Here is a 23,601-nt window from a genome sequence, read left to right on the forward strand (position 1 = left end):
CGCACATACGCCAGGTGTGCACGCACATACTCCAGGTGTGCACGCACATACGCCAGCTGTGCACGCACATACGCCAGGTGTGCATGCACATACTCCAGGTGTGCACGCACATACGCCAGCTGTGTGTGTCATATGCGTCTGTGCGCGTGCACGGTTTACAGATGCGAAGATAGGGAGCGAAAGTAAGACGCGGGAACCGAGAGGGACCTGGGCGGCTCCTGGGAGGGGTCAGCTCTGGGGAAGGGGCAGGACAGAGGCAGTTCCTCCCGCAGGTGGGATGTTTATTTCTGCAGCAAAGAGGAATCCGAGGCGACAGTGGCAACAACGTGAGATCTGTGTTTTGGGCGCAGGGTACGTGCTGGGGGTCGTCTGAGCGCCCGGATTATCTGAAAACAGAAGAGGGGGCGGAGGCGGCAGAGACAGAAGCTGAAGGAGCCGCGGGGCCAGGAGAGCCGCCTCAGCCGGGCCCTTCCTGAAGGCCGGAGGAATCGGGGCTCGTGAAAACGAGCAGCAGGAAAAGACCAGATCACAATACAGCTGCTGCGACACAAAAGAAAATAAGGAGGAGGTCCTTCCTAGAGACGACGAAACACCGGGGACAAGTGTCTAGGAAAGAGTCAAACGGTGTAATGGGATAATCCAACGCAGCTCAAAAGATTTGAGAAATAATTCGAGACGTGAAACAGAGACACAAATCAGAATCACGGGAGCACAGAAGTGACCTGTCACCAGGCAGGAAAGAGGGACACATCCCGGGGAAGCAGGAGGGACCCTGGAACGAAGGAACCCAGAGGATCGTCTTTGAGAGAAAATACGAAAGTGAAACGTTTAAAAAGTAAAAAGGTGTGATGAAAAAGACTTAAGAGAAAGTGGCAAATGTGGAAGAAAAGCAAAGAATCCGTCGTATTCACAACAGGAGGCCCCTGCAGAGGCCGAGGGAAGCCAGCCCGCAGCAGCCGACGCCACGCTGTGTTCCTGAACGATCACTGGGGTTTAAATAAAAAGAGAAAGACCTCTTGGGTATTCAGGCAAAAAGGAAGATTGTCATCAGACGTTGACAGACACGCCTTATGCCAGGAGACAACGAATTAATGTATTTAAGATACTCAAGGAAAGAAACATTTTCTTAGCTACCCAGATTTCAAGCCCAAAGGCTCAGGCACACTGTCCCCAGCACATAGGAAAGGACAGCGTGTTGTTCCATATTCTCCAGGACTGTGACAGACAATGACCACCAGCCCAAATGACTGGAGACACGGGCGTAAGGCCTGGTGGGGAGCGCCAGGTACTCGCAGAGCTCGGGCCAAGCCCGGGGTGCACAGGAGCCCTGGTACGCGGTGGCTGCAGCTCTGGGAGCGGACGCCGTGCAACCAGAGAGCGTGAGGAGAGGACAGGCAGGGCAGGCACGAGTACTGTCACATTGCTCTCTGTGACCTGTCACTGGTGGTGTGCGGGCTCTGGTCTTATGAGAAAGGTTTTGTGTGAAATGTGGGATAAACAGATGCGTAATTACGCGATGTTTTAGGTTTTATGAGGTTCTGAGTGTGGGGCACAGGAGCTCCAGATGCGAGACACGAGCCGTCCTGAGTTTGAACTGGGAGCTTCAGTGTGAGCCCTTGAGGGAGGTGAGCTCCCAGCTGTGCCCACTGAAGAGACCTGCAGACAATGGTCAGGCCAATGGCAATGGGCACCCTTGCACCCAGACTGGGGTCTCCAAACACCACTTCCCACCAGAAGAAACCACAGCTGCATGGAGAAACGTCGGACTCCAGGTCCCAGGCTGGAAACGCACCAGACAGCTTGAGATGGCTCATCACACGGGGAGTGTGACACTAGGGCCATGTCACAAGGACTCGGCAGCCAGCCTGAAGATGCTCTCACTGGCCAAAGATGTGACAGTTTTAGTAATAATAATGCATCAGACAGGATTCACACGCAGAATTGACAATAATCCCTCCCTCCAAAGGACTTACACCAGAATATAGAAAAAGCTCTCAAAACTCAATTAAAAATTTTTTTAAAAAGTTGGAAAAAGATAGAAGCATACCCTTCACCAAAGAAGATACACACGTGGCAAATAAGCACATGACAAGATGCTCAACATCATTAGTCATCAAGGAAATTCAAATTAGAGCCACAACGAGATGCCATCACACGCCCGCTGGAAGACCCCTCCAGCCAGCACAGAACGTGGCCACCAAGTGCTGGTGAGGATGTGGACCGGGGCAGCCACTGCTGGGAAAGCAGGTGGGCAGTTTCTTATAAAGTTAAAAATAGGCAGCCCTAGGGGCGGGGGTGGTGGGTGGCCCCGGCTGGGGAGGCCACCCCCTCCCTGGGCCACCCCCTCCCAGTGGCCGCCTCTGCAGCGCTGCTGCTCGTCCAGGGGACGGTCCGGCTGTCACAGTCCGCCGGGCACCTCGCATGGCCCACCCGCCACTGGAGGAAAGAGCCAGACTTCTCAGAGGTCCGTCTGTCCAGCAAGTGGGACCCAGGGCCTTCTGAGTGATTAGCAAAGAGAGCCTGCAGTGACCTCCCCAGAGGTCGCTCCGTCTCCTGCTGGGTTCTGATGATGCTGCCATGTGTCACGTTGTGGTCCTGAGGCACACAGACAATCGAGCTACCTGCTTGACACATTGTGACGGAACTGACACCAAAGCTGAGGTCCCTTTGCTCATGAGCTCCATAAAATCCTTTTCCGACCATGCTCCGCGTGGACGGCTGGAAGTGCACCCCGGGGGAGGCGTCAGTGACGACAGGTGGTTGCCACAAAAACTTCCTCGTCAGCTTCTCGCAGAATTCCACAGACAAGAAGATGACATTCATTTAGTGACATGACATGTGACAGAATTAAGCAACAAGTGGGGAAATGAATATCACTTTCCAGTGGTCCGTGGAGCTGTCGTCAACGATAAGGCCACAGAGGTTGACAGGAGGAGCTGCGAGCCGCGCCGGCTTCAGCAGGAGGCCGCGGGGGAGCCGTGTGACGCTCACGGGGCCCCGGTCCCGGTGGCCGTTTGCACGCGTGCACTTCTGGCTGCGGCAGGGTGACGAGCAAGCCGGGAGAGCCTTCCCACGTCCCCTGCGGGTGACGCCCCCGCCACCGCCGCTTTGCTGGACGTATCACATCTGCCCTGTTTTTGCAGCGATGCCCACCTCCAGCCAACACCTGTCCTGGAGATAAAGCCGCGTGCCACGGAGGAGGCGACGACGGCTCCTGGGAGCAGATCTCTCCTCCAGGAAGCTGAAAATAGGAATCACCAAAGAAAGCAACTTTCGGCATGACGAAGACCGTCGGTCGGCGCTGGGAAAGTATGAATTTGGAATCTGTACCCGTTGCCTTAAGTCTCCTTCTTTACTCAGTGTCTTTCAAATGACTTTCAAAGTAAAATCTTTTTTTGGCAAAAACAACTAAATAAGTAAATAAATAAAGTTAAAAACGAACTCACCACATGAACTAGCCGTCCCTAGATAGTCACCCGAGGGCAGCGCAAGCCACTCGGCTACAACCCACCGTGAATGTTTAGCTTCATTCAAAATCGCCAAACCTGGACTGACCGGGGCCCTTCACCAGGTCTCCCTCAACAGGCAAGCAAATGGAACTCCGTCTTCTCATGGGACTCGTTTCCAGAGGCTGAGAGATGGGGACAGGCCATGGAAGTGTCGCCACACCCCAGCAGGTGACAAGCAGCCAGCAGGAGGGGCGGGCTGTGCCAGCGGTTGAGATGCCTGGGCAGGAGGTGGCAGAGGGCAGATGGGCTGCTTCTGTCTATAGGTTCCAACTCCCCACTTCCTCCCTCAAATCACAAACTCATTCCTGCCCTCCCCAGGGGCAGAAGATCCTGGGCAGCCTGCCTGTCCTGCCCCAGGCCCAGAGGGGCCTTGGTCCCTGAGAGGAAGGGGCCTGGCTGACCTCACCCAGGGCCCCCCTGCTGGGACTCAGGAGAGAGAAAAGAGAGGATGGGCAGGTGGGACTCCAGGAGGGGAGGAGGCCTTGGGCTGGACTGGACACCTGCCTGGGGACAGCATCTTGGATGCTGCCCCAGAACATAGGCTGACAATCCCGGTGGCAGGGATAGCCACCCTCATGACATGTGCATCTCCCTCGGCACCTCCTGGTCAGCCCGTTCTCAGGCTCGGGGTGCAGAGACTTGCCCTGGCACACAGTGCAGCTGAGCACGCGGGGTGACACCTGGGTCCACCCACGCACAGGGGGGCACTCTGTATACCACATGCACACTCACACATGCTCACATGCATGTACACACAGTCGTGCACACACAGACGAGCACTCACACCCACATGCATGTACTCTCATGCTCATATGCATGTACACCCCATGTGCGTGTGCACACACTCACACATACTCACTTGTGCACATGCCCACACGCACACACGTACACTCATGCTCATATGCTCACACACACCACACACACCTGTACGCTCACATATGCGTGCAAACACACAGGTACACTCACATGCATGCACACTCACTTGCATGTACACACATGCTCACTCACATGCTCTTAACTCTCACATGCGCTCATGCATGCACACTCACGCAGGCTCACACTACCACACATGCACACTCACATGTTCATACACATGACACATGCTTGCACACTCTCAGTGCACTCACACACACATGCTTGCACACCCATATAAATTCACACACACCCACACCCACTCACAGCAGGGTGAGTGGGCCAGAGTGCAAGGCCACCTGGACTCCAGGCCTGTCTGTACCCAGGTCTCAGATTCCTGCAGCTGGCAGTGCCCCTAGCCCTGTGGTCAGCCTGGCAGGCAGGGTCCGGTGCCAGTGGGGCATGGAGGGGCTGGGAAGGGTTGCCCCCCCTGAGCTGGGTGCTCCAGGCTGCTCGTGTCCCCTCGCCCTGGCAGGCTCACCGGTTAATCTCGGATTTGCAGATCAGCTCGAAGCTGTATTCCTTGGCCTTGGTGGGCTGGAAGATCACATCGAGCTGCAAAGTTTCCAGAGGCAGGATTGTCCCAAACCCATCGTTGGGCTGGATGTCCACAAACTGGCAAACAGAAAGCACCCACGGCCAAGTGAGAACAGAGCGTCCTGTGCGGACACACGTGCATGGGGGCGAATGCGGGCGTCTAAGTGTGAGCACGAAGCGTGAGAGGTGAGTGTGCATGAGGACGTCACTGTGAGCATGAGTGTGAGTACGAAGCATGAGAGGTGAACACGAGGGTGTGTGAGAGTGTCTGCATGTGGACATGCATGTTGTGACGTGAGTGAGGGAGAAGGTGCAGGGTCGGCAGTGGGGCAGCCCTGGCTGGGGAAAGTTCTGGAGGGAAGGGAGAGGAGCACTGGACCAGAGGGAGGTGGGGCCAGTGCAGGGGGCAGCGGGGACAAGGACAGGGACATGCTGAGAAGAAGGAGCTGGGGGCCTGACCACGTGGTACCTTGGGGAGTCCGACGAAGCCAAACTCCTGGGGCAGGAGCGAGTGGTTGTAGAGGCTGACTTCAGTCCTGATGGCCTCGTAGATGGTGCAGTAGCCAAAGTCCAGCTCCGAGGGGCTGACCTCCAGGTCTGAGGTGGTGACGATGGCATGGACAGTGAACCCCACTGGCTTGATCTGAAGCACAAAGGGCAAGAGCACATTCCCCGCCGCTTGTGGTTTAGCACAAATGTTCCCCCAAATAACAAAGGTGCTAGCATTCTTGCTACCTGTGGCCAACAGCTACTGTGTCTGGGACACAGTGGGTCTGTCTTCTAATGAGACCCACTTCCCTTTAGTCCCCTGATGTGAGGGGGTGGAAGCAGACTTACAAGTAGTGCCAAGGAGGAGGGACCAGCTAGAGTGTGGGAGTGTGCATGCATGTGTGTCTACGTGTGCAGATGGTGTGCACACGTATGCTCCTGTGTGCATGTGTCTACATGTGTAGATGGTGCATGCTCACGTGTGCTCCTGTGCCGTGTGTGCACATGTGCCTCTGTGTACACATGGGATGTGCACACACATACACACTTGTGTGTCTGTGTGCATGGTATATTATGTGTGCTTGCACATGTACATGTGGCTGTGTACACACGTGTGCCCTAAGTGTGTGAAGCACACTTTTTATGTACACGTGTGTGCTTGGGTGCCTGGGAGACATTCCTGCCAGGCCCAAGACAGGGCTCGGGGGCCTCTCTCTGGCCTAAGAGCACCCTCTCTTCCTTGCCCTGGGCAGGGGCTACGTGGGTCGGAGCAGACCTGCTGGTCAGGCGTTGGGCACTGCACCAGAAGGCAAGCGAGGACAGGCTCTAGAACCAGGTGCCTTGCCTTTTGGGGCCCTCGCTTAGGCTCAGAGTACGGACACCCAGGACAGCCCTTTGTGCCCCAGCAGCACCCAGCATTCCTGGGAAGTGCCCTGCACAGACCTGGTCAGCCACCCATATTGTCATCGGGGCCTCCAGAATTCGGCTTTCCTTGTCGAAATACTTCCCTGCATCTTCCGGGAGGGAGAGTCTGAAGGAGGTAGGACACACCAGAATGTAATTTCTTCTTTTTATTTTGTGAAATGACAGTAAAACTGACATATAAATGATGCTTTTAAATCATGCAAGATTGCACTGGAGCCAGAAATTTGAAAATCACGCAAGAGCTACAAGTATATGAAATATAAGAGCTATGTGATACATGTCGTGGTGTAGGGCCAGCGTAGGGCCAACGGGTGACATGTGCACTTTGCGGATTTCCGAGGTCTCTAGATGTGAGGTGAGTCTCTGCAAGCAGCAAATCACTCCAGGGGCGCGATACAAGTGCGCTCTGACTGGAGACGTGGTTTGTTTCTGAACAATTGTATTTAAATAAATAGAAGCAAATTCCATAGTCATGTTTTAAATTAATAGGGAGTTTGTAACTTAAAGCAATTCTAAAAAGCCCCTTGAAATGCATAGTCACTTAAAAAAATACTTTTATCTTTGATTACCAGAAGGAAATTAGTGTCATTATAGAAATATTAGGACAAATACGAATGAGAAAGAGAAAATCCGCTTTACCACGAGTGGTTGGCCTGCGCAGCTCTGACTTTAACAAACCACCTCAGCTCCACCCTCGAGGTTGGATGCCAAAGGCAGAATCTCCATTCCCACCCATCCCAGCCCGCTGTGCCCGCCTCCCTGGGACAAGCTCTGCCAACCGCTGGTTGTCCCGGTCCTGGTCCCTGGCTAAGTGGCAGGAGCTAAGGGCAGCTCGAGGGGCAGCTGGCAGTAGAATTTAAAACAGAACTTGTAGCTTCCAAAGCACCAGACAACGTGAAGTGGACATAATCACAGTCCACCTGGCAAAAGGCAGAAACTAGGGGACCTTCTGAGGAAGCCTGAGAAGATCCCTGGCACAGGATGGATGTGGGGACAGCCAGGTGATGGGGGCACCTCACAGAGAAATCAGCCTCAAGAAGGAGGTGAAGAGACAAGGTTTAAGCGTGTGCCGGAGCCCGACACAGGACCGCAGGGAGTTACGGCGGAAGGGATCACGCTCTCCCAAGGACCACACATGCAGATGGCAGGGCAGGAGCCAGGGCAGGTGCCCCGCAGCAGGGGCGCTGACAGTCACGGGCCCCTGGGACAGAGTGACCAGCACGAGGCACACCTCCGGAGCCCCCCTCCAGCCCCAGCCCAGCACTCACCGGGGCAGGAACTTGAGCTGTACCGAGTAGGACGACAAGGCCTGGATGTAGCCGGTCTCGGGCAGGAGCTCTATGTGGCCCCTCAGCTCCCTGCACACCTCGAACCGCAGGCGCAGCGCCACTTTCGACCTGCGGGCAGCCGCGGGCACCGGGTCAGGGGGCTCAAGCTGTGACCGCGCGTGCTTTGTCACGTGAGTTATGGAAACAGTTGTGACGGCCGAGCCGTCAGCAGGAGCTTGGGGCACATTGCCTGAGCCAGGCACGTGTGCCTCCCCACGAGAGAATCTTCAAAGCCCTGCTAGTTAAGGGTGGGTTCCCTGAAATAAAATCTGATGAGGAATATTTAAAAATAACTACACTGCAGTTTAAGCATGGCCCTCATCAGTTCTCAGAAGCGGAGTGTTTTCTGGGAGAACTGCCAGGCAGCCGCTGGGTGCAGGGGCCTGGGGGCCGTGTGAGCTGGGACCCCTCTTTCTGGGGGGCTGCCCTCCTTCTGCCCGGGGTGCTGGTCCTGGCTGGTCCCAGGGGGCTGGGCGTCCACACGCTCTGCAGCACAAGCCAGGACGCTGGGAGGCCCCGGGATGGCTGGGCCCTGGTTAATGGCTGCAGCGTGTGGCCCAGGACCTGCCCCTCGCCATCACCGGGGGCCGCCCCCAGTCAGCCTTTTCCAGTGTTGCGGGCCAACAGCCTCCAGCAGGGCTCACCTGGAGCCTCCTGCTTCCACGTGACGCTCCCCGCCCAGCTCTGAGTGAGCAGCCTCTGCTCGCCCTGGGGCCGTCCTCCCACACAGGAGCAAGCATCCCTGCCCCGAAGGAAGAGAAGGCAGGCCCAGGCCTGTTCCCTGCACCACCTGCTTCCAGAAACTTCTAGAGTATTCTGGTGTCTCAGAATGCTTTGAATGACCCTGTGTGTCCCATGGCTGGACAGAGCCTGCTGCCCAGTACCTCCCACACCTCTGCACAGCCACGGCCCTGAGGCCACATCCACAGCGAATCAGAAACAGAAGCCATGGACACCGAGGGAAACAGCCTCCTGTTCCAGGAGCGCCCACAGCTGCCCAGTGACGCCCTGGACAGTCCACAGGGTCTCTGGCCAGGAGGGGACAGGAGGGTAAAAGTCTCTCTGCTCTCTTGCTCTTTGACTATAGGCCACCAGGGCCACAGGAGCCCCGTCTCCGTCCACCAGTGACCTGCCTCTGGCCCTACAGTGTGCATCCCCCACCACGCCCGGCCGGGCCTTCTGTGCCCCTGCTGCTCGGGCCCCAGTCCCCACGGGGAAGGCGGCTGCCTGGGGTTCTTAGACGGTGCCCTCTCTCCCTCAGCAGCCAGCCTGCCGCCTTCTGTTTCCCATGCTGGCTGGTGGTCTTCCCTGGAAACATATGACAAGGGATCTTCATGAACTGACACCTTTGCTACACCCACGTCCCTAAAACTGGCCTCATTAAACAAAACAACAAATGACTGACACTGAATTTTAAAAGCCACTGAACAAATTTATGTTGTCCAATGTGTGTGTTGGGGGGTCCGAGAAGGCAGAATTCCCTCTTCCCCTCCCACACGGCCATGAGGTGCATCGCTGGTCAGAACGCGAGAGCCCCGTGCATCCTGCAGTAAACCTGCAAAGCAGAGTGCCCGTCCACCTGTCCCACAGCAGACACACCCGAGCCCTTTCTTTCAAGTTCCCAACTCCCCCTCGGAAGCAGCTGGCACCCTGTTGGTTGCAGACCCTCTTGCAGACGTGCTGATTGCAGAAGGACCCCGTCCCCAGGTTGCCTGCAGGCTGCCCACTAGCGGGGCATGACCGTCCAGACACGGCGTCACTGGGTCCCAGGGCAGCGGCTGCCCGTGGGGGGTCTTGGTGTCGTCTGCGTCCCGCTCTGTGGTCTGGGTGTGGTTGCACAGCCGTTCCACGCGTGGGGTCTGTGAGGCTCCAAGCCCCCGATTTGCCCCCCTTCCTGTCTAAGCTGCTTTTCAGGAGAAGGTGTTTTGCTTTTGGGTCTGGGCACCCTCACAAAACACTGCGTGTGAAGACACCTGTTGGGGCTTCATCTGCACCCACGAGGTGACCCAGGCAAGCGGCGGGTGTGAGTTTCCCGTGGCTGCCGAAACTACTGAGCACAGACTCAGGGGCCTGAAAAAACACAAACTCATCCTCTTAGCACTCTGAGGTCAGAAGTGTAAAATGGGTCTCAGTGGGCTCAGGTCATGGTGTTCACAGGCCTGGTCCCCTCCAGAGGCTCTAGCGGAGGACCCGTGTGTCCCCTTTTCCAGCCGCTCAAGGCTGTGGCATTTCTGGGCTCGTGGCCCCTTCCTCCGTCTTCTCAGCCAGCAGCGTGGCATCTTCCGCTCTGTCTCTGACTCTGACCCTCCCGCCTCCCTCGTGACCACCCCGTGATGACCCTGGAACCTCCTGGATAATCCAGGGTCACCTCCCACCTCAGGGTCCTTAACCCGACCACTGTGGGGGCTCACCGCGTGTGGACGAGCACTGAGTCCTGGTAGAGCCGGTCGTACACGCAGATCTTCAGGTCCACGTTGGGCTTGGGCACCCAGACTGGCACGTCGACAGCCATGCCAGTGGCTCTGAAATACAGCTAAATTTGGACACGCACACTCAGTCCCTTCAGCAGAGCAGGTGGTGACCCCGGCGTTCACACGGGACGCAGCAGGGACGTGTCGCAGGCCGCATCGCACAAGTCTCACGAGACCTGGGAGGTGAACCTTTACACAGCCGGGCTTCGGGGTTCTGTGTGACACCTTCATGTCGTACTGTTTGTAAAATTATTTTATTATCAAGTGTTGGAACATTGCTCTGATAGAGTAGAAAACCGGACGTGCCCGCCGCCCAGGCTCATAATTATCAGCGTTTTTCAGTTGCATGAAAAACCTTTCTGTGGCAGAGTGGCGCGTCACATAGAAAAGCAGACACAGGGCACAGCTTCCTCAGCTAACACCCACTGGAGGCTTTGGAAGGGTCCCCGTCCTGATGTCCCAGGGAGAGAGGGAGGGAGGCCACCGTCCCCCTCCCCCGGCTTCTCCCCAGACTCTGACTCCAGGGGTCTCAGGAGGTTGGGTGGCCCGAGTGGAGGTTTGGGGACTTGCGGGGTGTCTGCAGGGGGAGCAAAGCCCCCAGGCTGGGCACGGCCTGTGGGAGCTTGGCCCCCGCAGGGTGAAGCTGCCTGGACAGTGGGCACCGTCCTGCTGCTGTGGGGGGAGCCGAGCACGCTGAACGCCCGCGAGGACTGCTGGGTCCTCAGTCTGGGACCGGTGCCCGCCCCTTCTAGGACACCAGCCCACATGGCTGGGTAGGGGTGCGGGGGGACGGGGACGGGTTAGAATGCTTCCCTTCCTGCGGCACTGGCGGCACTTAGGACCGCCAGCCAGCAGAGCCCAGGCGCAGCGCTGTGACAAATGCAGCCGGTCCCCGGGGCCAGAGACAAGATGGAGCAGAGCAAGCAGCAAACGCTCAGGGAAGTGAAGTTGCTGGAGCGTCAGGAGACGCTTCCAGGAGGAACACACGATGTCACTTCAAGGCCACGATGTGCTGGGTACAAGGGTGACAGCACCCTGGCCTGCCCAGCTGTCAGTGCATAGCGCGTTACAGCGTGACAGCGGGAAGATGGGAGGTGGGAAGGCACAGTGATGCAGCCCCAGTGCTGGAATGGGCTGGAGGGCATGTCCCCATGGGTTGCCACGGGGGGCAGGGTCATCTACAGGACAGGACTCAGCGTGGCAGGGCCACCTGGCCGGCCTCTTCCCCTCACCTAGTGGCACAGCACCACAGGCCACCCTCTCCAGGCAGGCCAGGCTCTCAAAGTCCTGGTCACCCCCACAGGGACACTGTGGGGCACACTGGGGTACTGTGGGGTATGGTGGACCATGGTGGGGCACTGTGGGGTGCTTTGGGTTTTTGTGGGGCCTTGGTAGCGTGCTGTGTTTTGTGACATGATGGGATGCTGTGGGGCAATGCCTAGCTGCTGGGGTTCCTGTTATAAATCACTGTCCTTGTCATAAATTGCCCGCGGGAGGTGGACGTACAGGCTGTTTCCTGCTCTCCCTGACTGATTCCTTCTTAGCACAGGAAAGAAGCTATTGATCAGGGTTCCTGATCGGGAGGGGAGAGGCGACCGTGGTGAGCGCAGACCACGCTAGATGGCCACACGTGGACAGAGGCAGTGCCTGCCGGGCACGTGGACCGAGGCTATTAGATAAGATCTCCCCAGCCGTGGGGCACGGCCGGGAAATTCCAGCAACTGAATGATACTCAAGTAAACCTAGGAGTTTAGGGCCAAAACGGGAAAGAAGGGACACGGAAATTGCATTTTATGTCGGTCCTGAGGAAGTGCTGCGGGGAGCATGTCTTGTGGGGACAGAGCATCTGTAAGACTTTCCCTTCCACACAGAAACAGAAAGTCAGGTGGGGTCAGGAGGTGGAACAAAAAAGTGCAATTTCCCAATAACAAAGAGAAGAAAGCAGAGAAGTAGAAACTTGATCAAAGCAGCAGAGACAAGAAGACTGAGAAGAGGGAACGGTGCCATGAGATAAACGACCGCCGCACGTGGAGGTGGGACACGAGCCAGCGTGCCCGGTGGCTCTGCTCTGCCAGGGCACCCGGCTCTGCCCAGCAGGGCAACCACAGCCCAGCCAGCAGACAAGACCCGGCTCCTTGGAAGACACAAAAAGTTGTATGTGAAGAAAGGATGACCGTGAAGCAGAGGACAAAGGATCAGAGGTGTGGCCGTGTCACTTCCGTCACATGGGCGGAGGTCAAAGGCAAGGACAGCAGCAGGGCAAGGCGGGGCTGGTTCTGATGAGGACGCTCATGGGGAGGAGTGGCCGAGAGTTCACGTGCCCTGTGAGGTGGCGACACGTGGCCCGGGCGGGGGACCACCACAAGCATCGCCACTGGAGACACACGCCGTGCAGGGAGCGCGGCCCGGACGCTGCAGCCAGTGCGGGGTGTGCAGCCCCCGACCAGTGAGCTCCTCCCGTGTGCACGGGTGCGCTGCAATCGCAGCCTTGTCTCCCGTCAGAGAAACTCTTCACAAATAAAGAGTTCGTAGATCACGCTCCGTGATCTGATTTAACAGACATGAATAAATGATGAAAAGCAACAAATAAAAATTTTGACTACTTGGAAATTAAGAAAGACAAGCACGTGTGTGCAGGAACATGCGTGTGCGCGCGTGCGTGCGTGTGTTGACTGTGGTGCCAACCGTCCGTGCCGCCCTCACGGAGTGTGCAGGGAGGGGCGGCCGGTCGGGATACTCACTGCTGGGCACTGTGCGTTGCTGAACACGACTTTGAACTTGGCTCGTGTCTCTCCGGGGATAAGCGGGGTGAAGATGATGGTCACTTTGGTGGAGCTGAAGGCACCGATCTCCCCCTCTGTTATCTGCACGGACAGGAGGAGAGACACTAAGGGGTCAGCCGGGTTGCACAGTTTTTATTAAGGTGCCTCCCATGAACCCTCATGATGGCCACATCACTGGGAGGACAAACAGTGGCAGGACCCATGTCCCTGGGGTGGCCACATGGCCACACATTGCCCTGTCCCAAGTCTGGTGCTGCCCTGTGGGACTCCACAGGAGAGACAAGGGCAGCCTGGACACCCCCTGCATCGCCCCCACGGTCAGTGTCCTCTCCATGGCAGACCAAGTGCCCCACACCCAGGCAACCGGCCCTGCTGCTCCGCTCCTGCCCAGCATCAGCCTGGGAGGTTGTGGCCGACGCTGGCCAAGATTGCAGGCTGCCCGGAGGCTGCAAGTCCAGTGGTGGGCACGGCCCAGCCTGGCTTTGGTCAAATGCAAGGGCCCTGGGGGTGGGGCCAGCAGGTCAGGAGGGCGTGGCTGGGCCGAGGGGCGTGGGCCGTGTCCCGGCTCTGGCAGCCAGGGTCTGTGCGGGACGGGCTGGCTGACCTCCCCCAGTCTGATCTCCATCTGCGCCTCGCTGGCCACGCTGATGGTCGCGCTTCCTCCCTCTGGTTCTGGAAGAGAAGGGGTGTCGGAGATGAGCTTTGGCTGTATGGGGCGGGCAGCTCTGCTCAGACCTGCCTGGGCCATGGTCATTGCGCCCCAAACAGCCCCTGGAGCTGTCCTTTCTGAACATAGTGAGCTGTGTGGCCCACAGGGGAAGCCGGTGCCAGGGCGGGATCTGTGCCCCACCAGCCACCTGCCGCTGTGGAGCTTGTCCTTGGCTGCCCCCGGGGGCCGTCTGCCCAGACAGCTGTCAAAGGGCTGTGAGAGAGGATGGGATCCCTAGAGGGTGGCTCTGGACAATTCCATCTGCCTGCTCTCGTCCCTTTTCCAGGGTTAGTCGAGGCCCTCGGGGAGGCGCTGCCCCTCCCCCTTTGGCTCCACAAAAATTTTCTTGTTCACAGGAGGGACGAAGTGACGTTGGGGGGCGTCTGGCCTCAGGCCTGGGACCTCCTGACGTCCTCGCTTCCCTGTCTTCCATCTCATCCCTGCGGGGTGGGGTGCACAGCCAGCCAGCTCGCCCTAGCTCTCAGGCACTGCAGGCTGTCGCTGCGGCGTGTGCAGGGCCCTGTGTCCTCCTCTCCAAGGGCCCCCGTGCCCCTCCTGCCTGGGGTGACAGGAGGGTCAGTGGTGTGGGCTGGGAGCCTGGCTGCAGTGTGAGCCCAGGGGGTGGCTGGTGGGGAGTGGGGGGACATAGCAGAAGTGTGGTCTGCTGTGTGTGGGGGGGACCAGGGTACAGAGAGTGCACGGTTTCTGGAGCTGGGAGATGCTCTTCTCTCCTGTTCGTGGACATCCCAACTTGAGGCTCTTCAGCCTTTGGGTTCCGAGACTTCCCTGGCAGTGCCCCCGCTCTCAGGCCTCAGCCTCCTTGGTTCTGAGGCTCCCAGTCTTGGACTGAACCACACTGCTGGCGTGCAGTCTGCAGACGGCCTGTCGTGGGCCTCCCCAGCCTTCACAGTCACATGAGCCAATTCCCCTCGTAAGTCCCCTCTCATAAATTTATGTACATATCCTTTTGGTTCTGTCTCTCTGGAGAACGCTGACCAATGCAGATTCTGTGCTGAGGGTTTGGGAGCCCCCTCCTGATGGCTGCCATACTCTCATGACCCAGCCCTGGGGTGGGGACAGGTATTAGAGGCTGGAGTCGGGAGGACTACTGAGTCTTGGAAATTTTAAAACAAAATCAGCTTTCAAGGACTTTTCTTTAATGATCAAATTTTGTGACCTAATTGATCATGGTTACAGCTTTGTCTGCGTGCGTGCTGTGGGCTCCTGGTTTCCATCTGTCCATGGGGCTCTGTGGGCACTGGCGGGAGACTTAGAAAGGCCCCTGGGTAGCAGACGCTGTTCCTTGCACATCTGAGAGGGCCTTCTTGTTGACTTTGCACATGAACAGACGCGATTCGATAGGACAGGCAGAGGTCCATGTCCTCCTCTTCTGGCCTCTGACCTGCTGCCAGATTGGGTCAGACCTGCTGCGCTGCTGTGGCCAGGCTGGGTCATGTGGAGAGCCCTAGTGGGCTTGCTGGAGCCTGCCCCAAGCTTAGTGCCTGGATACCATGTCTGGACAGCACGGCTCTCCAGGAGCTGAATTATTACCTCCCAGGGTAGTGTGCATCCTTTCTTGGGTCTGGGTTGTAAAGGCAGCAGGGCCCCCATTTCTGAGCTCCTCCAACTTGGTGAACTTGTCACCCTGATCAGGAGCCAGGACTGCCACCCCAGGCAGGGAGGGAGCATGGCCAGAGTCAGCTGCCCACCACTCCGATGGTTTACATCCTCAGCTGCTTCAGGAGTAACCCCAGTGACCGCCTGGACTGAGACCAGGTGGTCAGACTCTGGGTCAGCTGCTCTGTTCTGTGTGGATGGTGGTTGGGGGCTCTTGGAGTCTGAGCACGGAACCACGTGGCCCACTTGCTAGAACATGGAGAGCTTTCATAAATTCTAGAATCAGGCTCGTTAATGATCAGGAAATTTTTCTTTAATTGTGTGTCTGATCTTATCTGCTGCATGTGTCTGTTTTGTTTTATTGATAATAGGTTGGATGTTCGCTCTCTTCCTGGATGTGAGTTTAGACGTGTTTCAACTTTTAGAAAATTCTCAGCAAGTATGTCTTTAAACACTGCCTTTCCCAGACTCCAGTGGACACTGTGGGACCTTCTCACTACATCTGTGGTTGCTCGTGCCATTTCTTTCATGTTTCCATCTCTGTCTTTCTGCATTTAGAAAATTTCTTTTGGATTATCTTCCAATTCACTAATTCTCTCTTCAGTAATGTCTAATTTAGTTTAACCCACTGATTGAGATTTCACTTTCAGTGATCATATTCTTACTTCTAGAAGTTGTTATGGATTCATTTTCAAACTTACTTGATCTTATTCTACTATTTTTCAGTGTGTTGAGCATACTTATTTTATTTTCAGTGTCTGGTAATACCAACACCTGAACCATGCAAGGTTGGGATACTCTATGTGTGTGATTTTTTTTCTATTATTTTTATTAAGGAATAAGTTACAGATAGAAAAGTGACCCCTTTTAATTTAACCTTCTGCAAGTTTTGATAAAGCCTACAGTTGTATACCCACCACCACACTCAAGATACAGACCAGTCCCACTGCCCACCCCAATCCCACTAGGCCCCTTTCTAGTCAACCCCTTCCCCTGCCCCCAGCAAACACTGATCTGTTTTCTGTCCCTACAGTTTTGCCTTTTCCAGAAAGTCACATAAATGGAATCATATAGTTTGCCGTTTTTTGAGTCTGACGTCTTATGATACATTGAGGTTTATCCACGATGCTGCTGGTCAGGAGTCCATTCCTTTTTCTTGCTGAGTAGCATTGCACAGTAGGTCCACTCACCAGTGGACGGACATTAGGGTAGTTAGTTTTCAGCAATTACGAATAAACACTCCATAAACATTCACACAAAACCCTTTTCATTTCTCTTGGTAAATCCCGTGGAGTGGGATTGCTGGGTGTATGATGCTTGCTCAATTTTATAAGGAACTGCTGAACTCTTTCCCAAAGTGTGGCACCGCCCCGCACTCCCAGCAGCGCCATGCGAGCCTCAGTTACTCCTCGCCAGCGTGCTGTGCTCCAGTTTTTGTGTCTGGTGTGGCCTCTCTCAGAAGTGTGCAGTGGGCCCCGCTGGGGCTCTAACTTGCATCTCCTTCATGTCTGGTGACGTGGAGCAGCCTTTCACGTGCCTATTTGCCTCCTGCATATCTTCCATGGTGACATGCCCATTCCAGTCTTTTGCACATTTTTTGACAGGGTTATTTGTTTCCTAGCTGAGTTTTGAGAATTCTTTTTATATTCTGGATACAGTTCTTTATACAGTATGTGATTTGCTGATACCTTCTGCCAGGCTGCAGCTTGTCCTTTCGTCCTCCCAACAGTGTCTTCCGAAGGGCAGACATTCTGAACTTTGATGAAGTCCAGTTTATAATTTAAAAAAATGGATCGTGTCATGAGTTTGCACCTCACATGGGGCAGCTGCGCTGTTTAAAGTTGTGAGTCAGTCTCAGCATAAAAATGGATCGTGCTTTCTGTGTCATATCTAAGAAACCTTTGTCTAACGCAAAGTTATGCATTTTCTACTACATTTTCTTTTAGAGGCGTCATGGTTCTAGGTTTTACATTCAGTTCTGTGATCTATTTTGAGTAATTTCTGTTCACAGTATGAGGCATGGATTGAGGTTCAATGTTTTTGGCTGATGTTTATTCAAATGTTAAGGCCTCACTTGTCAAAAAGACTGTTCTTTCTCCAAGAAATTACTTCTGCGCCTCTGTTCAAAATCAGCCGACAGTATCTGTGCAGGTCTGCTTCCGGACTCTCCGCTCTGTTCCATTGAATCTCTGTGTCTGTCCCTTTGCCAATATCACACTGTCTTGTTCCTGTAGCTTTGTAGTAAGTCTTGAAAGCAGGTGGTCTAAGTCTTCCAACTTTATTCTTGTTTTCCAAAATTGTTTTGGCTACCTTAGGTCCTTTGGATTTCCATAAAAATCCCTGCTGGGATTGTGACTAATTGCATTGGTCCACAGTCAGTTTTGGAAGAACTGATATTTCAGCAAAGTCCTCCAGTCCACAAATGCCACATATGTCCCCATTTATTTAGGTCTTTGATTTCTTTCAGTGGTATTTTATAGTGTTCAGCATACAGACCCTGCATGTTTTTTTGGTAGCTTTATAACTCAGTATTTCATGTTTTGGATGCTATTATAAATAGTACTCATAAAAATTCTATTTCCAATGGTTAATTTCTACCATGTAGAAATATGCTCAATTTCTTTGGGTTATATGGTGTCTGTGGCCTTGCTAAACTCATTCTCAGTTCTGTGGATTCTTTAGGATTTTCTAGATAGACCATCATGTTGCCTATGAATAAAGACAGTTTTACTTCTTTCTTCCCAAAGTATATGTATTTTATTTCTTTTTCTTGCTTTATTGCACAGGAGTGGACTCGTGGAAACCTTCGCTGTTCCCTGTCTGTGGGGGAAGGGCTCACTCTTTCACTGTCACGCTTGATGCCAGCTGAAGGTGTCTTTTGTTTTTAAGGTGCCCATTAGTCGGTTTGAGAGGTTCTCTTCTACTCATAGTTTGCTGAGGGTTTTTATCATAAATGGATATTGAGTTTTGTCAAATACTTTTTCTGCATCTATCAAGAAAATCATGTTTTTTCTTCTTTGGACTTCGATATGGTGAATGACACTAGGTGATTTTTGAATGTTGGACCAGCCTGGTATTCTGAGGACAGACCCCGCCTGCTCTGACGTGATGTCCTTTTTCACAGGATTCAGTTGCTAGTATTCTTGGTGAAAATGTTGAGTGAATCGTGACTATGACCATGTGTTTCGTGGTACTTTACCTGTGGAATTCTTTTGAGTTCAGAGAGGGCTGGCCTCTGCTTTGGCCTGTCACCTGCGGCTCTTTCTGCCTGGGACTACTTTCTCCTAAAGTCTCTGCTTGAGGCAGTTTGGATCATGCAGGCAGCAGCATGTGAGGCCTGGAATATTAGCAAATGCCAAGCAGCAGGATCCATCTGTCCCTGCACCCCACATTCACACCAGATGTTTGCAGCGGCTGGTAGTCCCTCCAGCCGTGGTGGCTCCACCTCTGGCCAGGCTGCCCAGCCATGGTAAGGTGTGTTTCCTGTTTTAAGGCCACTTCAAAGACCAGGGGACTTTCTAGTTAGTAAAGAATAAAAGAAGGAGAGGGGATAAAAGGCCAGAAAATAAAATGAAAAAGAAACAAGAACCACATCATGCATAAAATTAGATGGTAGAAACAAATCCAATTATGTCAATAACCACCGTAAATTTAAATAAATTAAATGCTCTGGAAACAGTCAAAGATTGTCAGACTGGATAAACAGACCCAAAAAGTATAAGACCTCTACATTGTAAACTATAAAACATTGCTGAAAAAGTCAAAGAAGACCTAACTAAACAGGGAGATGTATCATGTTTATGGATTGAAAGACTCAATATTAAGATGTCAATTCTCCCCAAACTGATCTACAGATTCAAGACTATGCCAGCCACACTCATGCTAGGCTTTTTTTGCAGAAATTCAGAAACTGATCAAACATGTATGTAGAAATTCAAAAGCCCTAAACTATCCAAAGCAAGTATCTTGAAAGAAAGAATGCCACTGGGGGACTTACACTACGTGGCTTCCAGATGTCCCCCAGGCAACAACAACTAGGACAGTGTGGTACCGGCATGGGGATGGATAAGTCAATCCTGTGATCAGAGAAGAGAGCCTGGAAATAGACCCACACCTATATGGTCAGCTGGTTTTTGACACCGGTGACAAATCAACCGAATGCGGAAAGCAAACTCTTCTCAGCACACGTTGCAGGAACAAGTGGATGTCCACGTGGAGGACAGTGAGCCTCCATCCTGCCTTCCATCTGTGCAAGGAACAGCGTGGGATGAGCCACAGACCTACACAGAAGAGCCGAGCCTCATGTCTTTATGATGTTGGGATAGGGGAAAATTTGCTAAAAAGGCCTACAAAATAACCCCCAAAAGAAATCGTTGGTAAATTTGCAAACACTAACATTAAGACGGTTGATTTAAGGCAAGATATCACAGTGGGAGTGAAAAGACGAGCCGCGGACTGGAGGCCGTCTGCCGCACTCCTGACCGGCCGGCTGGTGTCCAGGACCCACGCCGACGGCCCTGAGGGAGGATGGGGAGAGCCTTCCACAGATCTCTCGCACAAAAAAAAGTAAAAGGGCACACAGGCAGATGCACAGTCCTGGAGGCGATCTGGGAAATACAAATTAAAACCTCAACAGCGCATGCTACAGGGGCCTCCTGGGTGGACACAGCTGGACCGTGCGACCACGTGTCCGTGCGGACGTGGAGCAGGCTGTGCCAACCCAGCCCGGTCCCATAGGACTCTCTGTGATGCGGGGAAGTTGGGTTTCTGGGCTGTCCAATGCGGCAGCCACTGGCCGTGTGTCGCTACGAGCATGAGATGTGGCTTGTGTGGAGGAGGAACTGAATTTTTCCTGTTATTTCATTTGGACTAATTTAAGTAGCCAGATGTGGCTCATGACAGCCATACTGGACAGCACAGACTTGCACACTGTTGGTGGGAGAGTAAATCAGCACAACCACCTTGAGAATGAAGCAGGGCACACCGGCCCTGCACCCGCAGAAATCGTGGCATTGCTGTGGTGGCACAGAGGCTGCGTGACCTTGGCACAGGCATGACAGGAGCCACCCACGCTGGCGAGGCACTACTGGAGCTAAAGACAGGAGGGACCCACCGTTTCTGGGCCTACGTGTGTGTGGGAGAGCCGTGGAGACAGCAAGGGGCTGACAGAAACAAGCCGAGGCTGCAGTCTGGGGCCGTGGGGAGGGCCGGGCCTCAAGGGCCTTCCTCCTCCCTGGCTCAGACGGTCGCGTGCATTGCACGCACTGCTGCACAGCTGACACAATCGACACCGGCCACAGCCACAGAGACAGTGGTAGAGGCCAGGGCAGCGCCTGCAGCTGCACCTGAGGGCCAGCCTGGTGGTCCAGAGCTGGGCTCCTTCAAGTCTTCTGTTAGCTTCGGTATGAACGCCAATTTAAATGCACTCCATCACCAGTACTTATTTGAATTTACGAATATTTTCTCACATACTATCACTTAAAGTGGAAGCCCTGGGAAAATGCCGTGCCCCTGACCTCCCAGCACTGCCCGGTCCGGGCCCCTCATCGCCGGCCCGTCCCGGCCCGCAGGAGGCTGTGCATGGAGAGGCTCCCGCAATGCTGCCCTCGGGGGCCCTCACTGCCCCGGCCAGATCCGGAGTCAGAGGCGGGGAGGAAGGGGCTTCGGGGTGGGGGTGCTCACCTGCCGGCCGCCCCTTGTCCTGGTCCTTGCCGTCCAGCCTCTCCGACCCCTTCTGGCTCTGTGTGTCCACTGGGGAGGACTCGTTGCCCTCAAACTGGTGCTCAGAAAAACTGGGGACGACTGTTTCATACAAACTTTTGTCTTCGGATGTGAAGAGGCTGCTCTAAAAAGAGCACATGCGTCTTTACTTGGCGATTTTCTCATTTACCTTCCGCTCGACTCCCCACACTCCCCCGTTGCCAGGAGGGCCATGAAGACAGGGCAGTGTGCCGGGCTGGGGGCCACTGGCCCCTGCTGAGCCCCCGGCAGGCATGGTACCTTCCGGAAGCCAGCAGTGTGCTGGGCTGCAGTCGAATCCCACCACCTCCCACCCTGCCCGGCCCCTAGGCCAGGGACTGGCTGTGCCCCAGCCTTGGCTTGTGGAGCCCACAGTCTCCCTCCTGGGCTGACCCGCCTTCCTCTCAGCTGGCTGGGGACACAGCTTTCTTCTCTGCCTGAGCTTGGGGACGCCCAGCTTCTCCAGGCAGGTCCCGGGGACTCCTCTCCCTGTGTGGGGTCACCTGGTTCCAGCTCTGCTCTCTCCTGGGCTTCAGCCCCAAAGCCCTGCAAGCCTGCGGCCACTCCCTTCTAGACTGCTGGGCCACGCACACCCAGTCCCCTCTCCTGGGCTCTCAGAACAGTCACCGAGCATGTGCCAGCCACGGTGGGTCCACCTGGGTTGGACCTCCCACCCCATCCCTGGGACGTAGAAGATGCATCAGGGCAAGGGTGGGCCTGGGGATCTTGGCCTGCAGCTCCTGGCCGCTGGCCCTGTCACCACTGCATTTGGCGCCAGTGGCTGCAGGCGTCCTCCTCACGGAGGCCTATCTCTTCTTCTCTGCTAAGGCTGATTTGAGGACGTCCCTGCACTCCTGTCTCCTTGCAATCTACCGTTGACACTCTTTCGTGTCACTGCCCATTTTTGCACACGTAGGATTGCATTTCAGGTGAGAGTGCCATGCCCTGCCCTTGGCTGGGTAGTGCCACAGGGAACCTGCGGTGGCACAGCTTGACAGGAGGAGGTGGCACACTCGCCATTTTCAGGACACTACCCACCTGTGAGTCATCCATCGAATGCGGCTCTGAGGCTGGAAGAAACTGGAATTTTGTGCCCAAGCCCCCAACATTGGTCAGCGTGATGGTCCGGGACGTGGTCTCGCCCACCATGTAGCTGCCAAAGTCAATGAGCTCTCTGTCAAGTGACAACTGCCAAAGGACACCAGAGTGAGTGGGTGACCATGCAGCTGTGGCAGGGTGCCCTGTGTGAGGAGGGTCCTGCAGCCCCTGGGGACAGGCAGAATGCTAAGCTCTCTGACTCGCGGGTCCTGCAGTCTGGGCTCTGCACAGAGCAGGGGCTTTGCCTGGATTTTTCAGGTGCTGGTCTGACTGCTTTCATTTTCATTAGACCCATATGCATGTTACCAACCTAAGGCGTGGGTCAGAGCCTGACCTGAGCTGCTGCCAGACCAAGGCCTGTGGTAGAGACCTGAGCCCCCCATGCACTGTCTGCACCCACACTCTGGGAGGCACAGCCCCCGCTGGGGTTCCCAACCAGGACACCCTGAGAAATGCTGGCTCAGACATCTTTGAACTTACAGAACACTTCTTTGTTGAACATTTCAGTGGAACAGAGAATCCGCCTGTCTGAGCCAAAAATGAGACATTTCCTTCCAGATCTTTATTTATCTAAAAATAAAACAATCCCAGCCACCATAAACGTCGGTGACTTTACCCAGTTCCACAGGCTGTGTCTGTGTAACCACAGCCTGCTCCCTGCCAAGTGTGTGGGACCCCAGAGGGAGAGGTCAGCAGGATGTGTCAAGAGGGGCCACATCACACACCCGACCCAGACCCGAGAGTATGCAGGGATAAGTCCCTGATCACACCTGCCGGCTTGTGAGCCAGGGGGTCCGCACTCTGACTGTACCTAGCATTTCAGAATATTTTGAATATTTCTGGGAAATAAAACAGAAAAACAGGGGACCCACATGACCCTCCCTGAGAGGCCGGGTGTGTCCTTCCTCCATCACGATGTGCTGCAGAGCCTGAGGAGTGGTGGACCTCCCCATCTCTCAGCAGAGTGAGGAAGCTCCTGTGACTCACCATGGGCTTGAAGGTGACCAGAACTTTGCAGGACATCCCGGCAGACATGGGGCCAGGGGGGTCAAAGCTGCAGGGACAAGGATGCAGAGTACAAGTCAGAGCTGCTGTGGAGGGTGCATGCTGCCACGTCACAGAAATGACACAGGCAAGCGGGGCTTCCTCCCCTGCCTGTCCCAGGCACTGTGCCTTCCTGGTTGCCTGTGCCCAGGAGCAGCTCTGGGTCTGCTGTGCTGCCTGCTGCCCCCAGCACCCAGGACAGGAGAAGCTTCAACCAACGTTCACACGTGTCCAGCCAGGCAGCAAGTGTGGAAAGTCCCCAGGGGACAGACAACTCCACAAGGAATGGGTGCTGTGGGGTGACCACAGCCTCAGTTCCTTGGACACATGCCAGGCCTAGGGCTAGGGGTCTACGGTCTTAATACCCTGTGCAGGGAGAGGGCTGTGGGCAGGAGCCAGAGAGGGGCTGGGACTGAAAGCCCAACATTTAGGTGGGGCCTT

The 23,601-nt window shown here is 55.0% G+C and overlaps 1 protein-coding gene and 1 pseudogene across 1 annotated transcript in view; one reads left to right on the forward strand and one right to left on the reverse strand.

The window, feature by feature from the left end:
- The window catches only part of CFAP74 (cilia and flagella associated protein 74), a 70,669-nt gene that overhangs the window by 8,828 nt on the left and 38,240 nt on the right, over positions 1-23,601 (reverse strand). Inside the window, exons 15-25 of the mRNA XM_063104296.1 lie at positions 23,104-23,170; positions 22,597-22,686; positions 22,036-22,206; positions 20,962-21,124; positions 13,558-13,625; positions 12,912-13,034; positions 10,111-10,232; positions 7,640-7,768; positions 6,390-6,477; positions 5,428-5,601; positions 4,903-5,036 (exon numbers count right to left, since the gene is read on the reverse strand). Of these exons, the coding sequence (XP_062960366.1) occupies positions 4,903-5,036; positions 5,428-5,601; positions 6,390-6,477; positions 7,640-7,768; positions 10,111-10,232; positions 12,912-13,034; positions 13,558-13,625; positions 20,962-21,124; positions 22,036-22,206; positions 22,597-22,686; positions 23,104-23,170 (1,329 nt within the window). The remainder of the gene's footprint in view (positions 1-4,902; positions 5,037-5,427; positions 5,602-6,389; positions 6,478-7,639; positions 7,769-10,110; positions 10,233-12,911; positions 13,035-13,557; positions 13,626-20,961; positions 21,125-22,035; positions 22,207-22,596; positions 22,687-23,103; positions 23,171-23,601) is intronic.
- Positions 1,228-3,282, forward strand: LOC134384903 (protein N-terminal asparagine amidohydrolase-like; annotated as a pseudogene).

Source organism: Cynocephalus volans, chromosome 8, assembly GCF_027409185.1.
Source record: "Cynocephalus volans isolate mCynVol1 chromosome 8, mCynVol1.pri, whole genome shotgun sequence".
Lineage (NCBI taxonomy): Eukaryota > Metazoa > Chordata > Mammalia > Dermoptera > Cynocephalidae > Cynocephalus > Cynocephalus volans.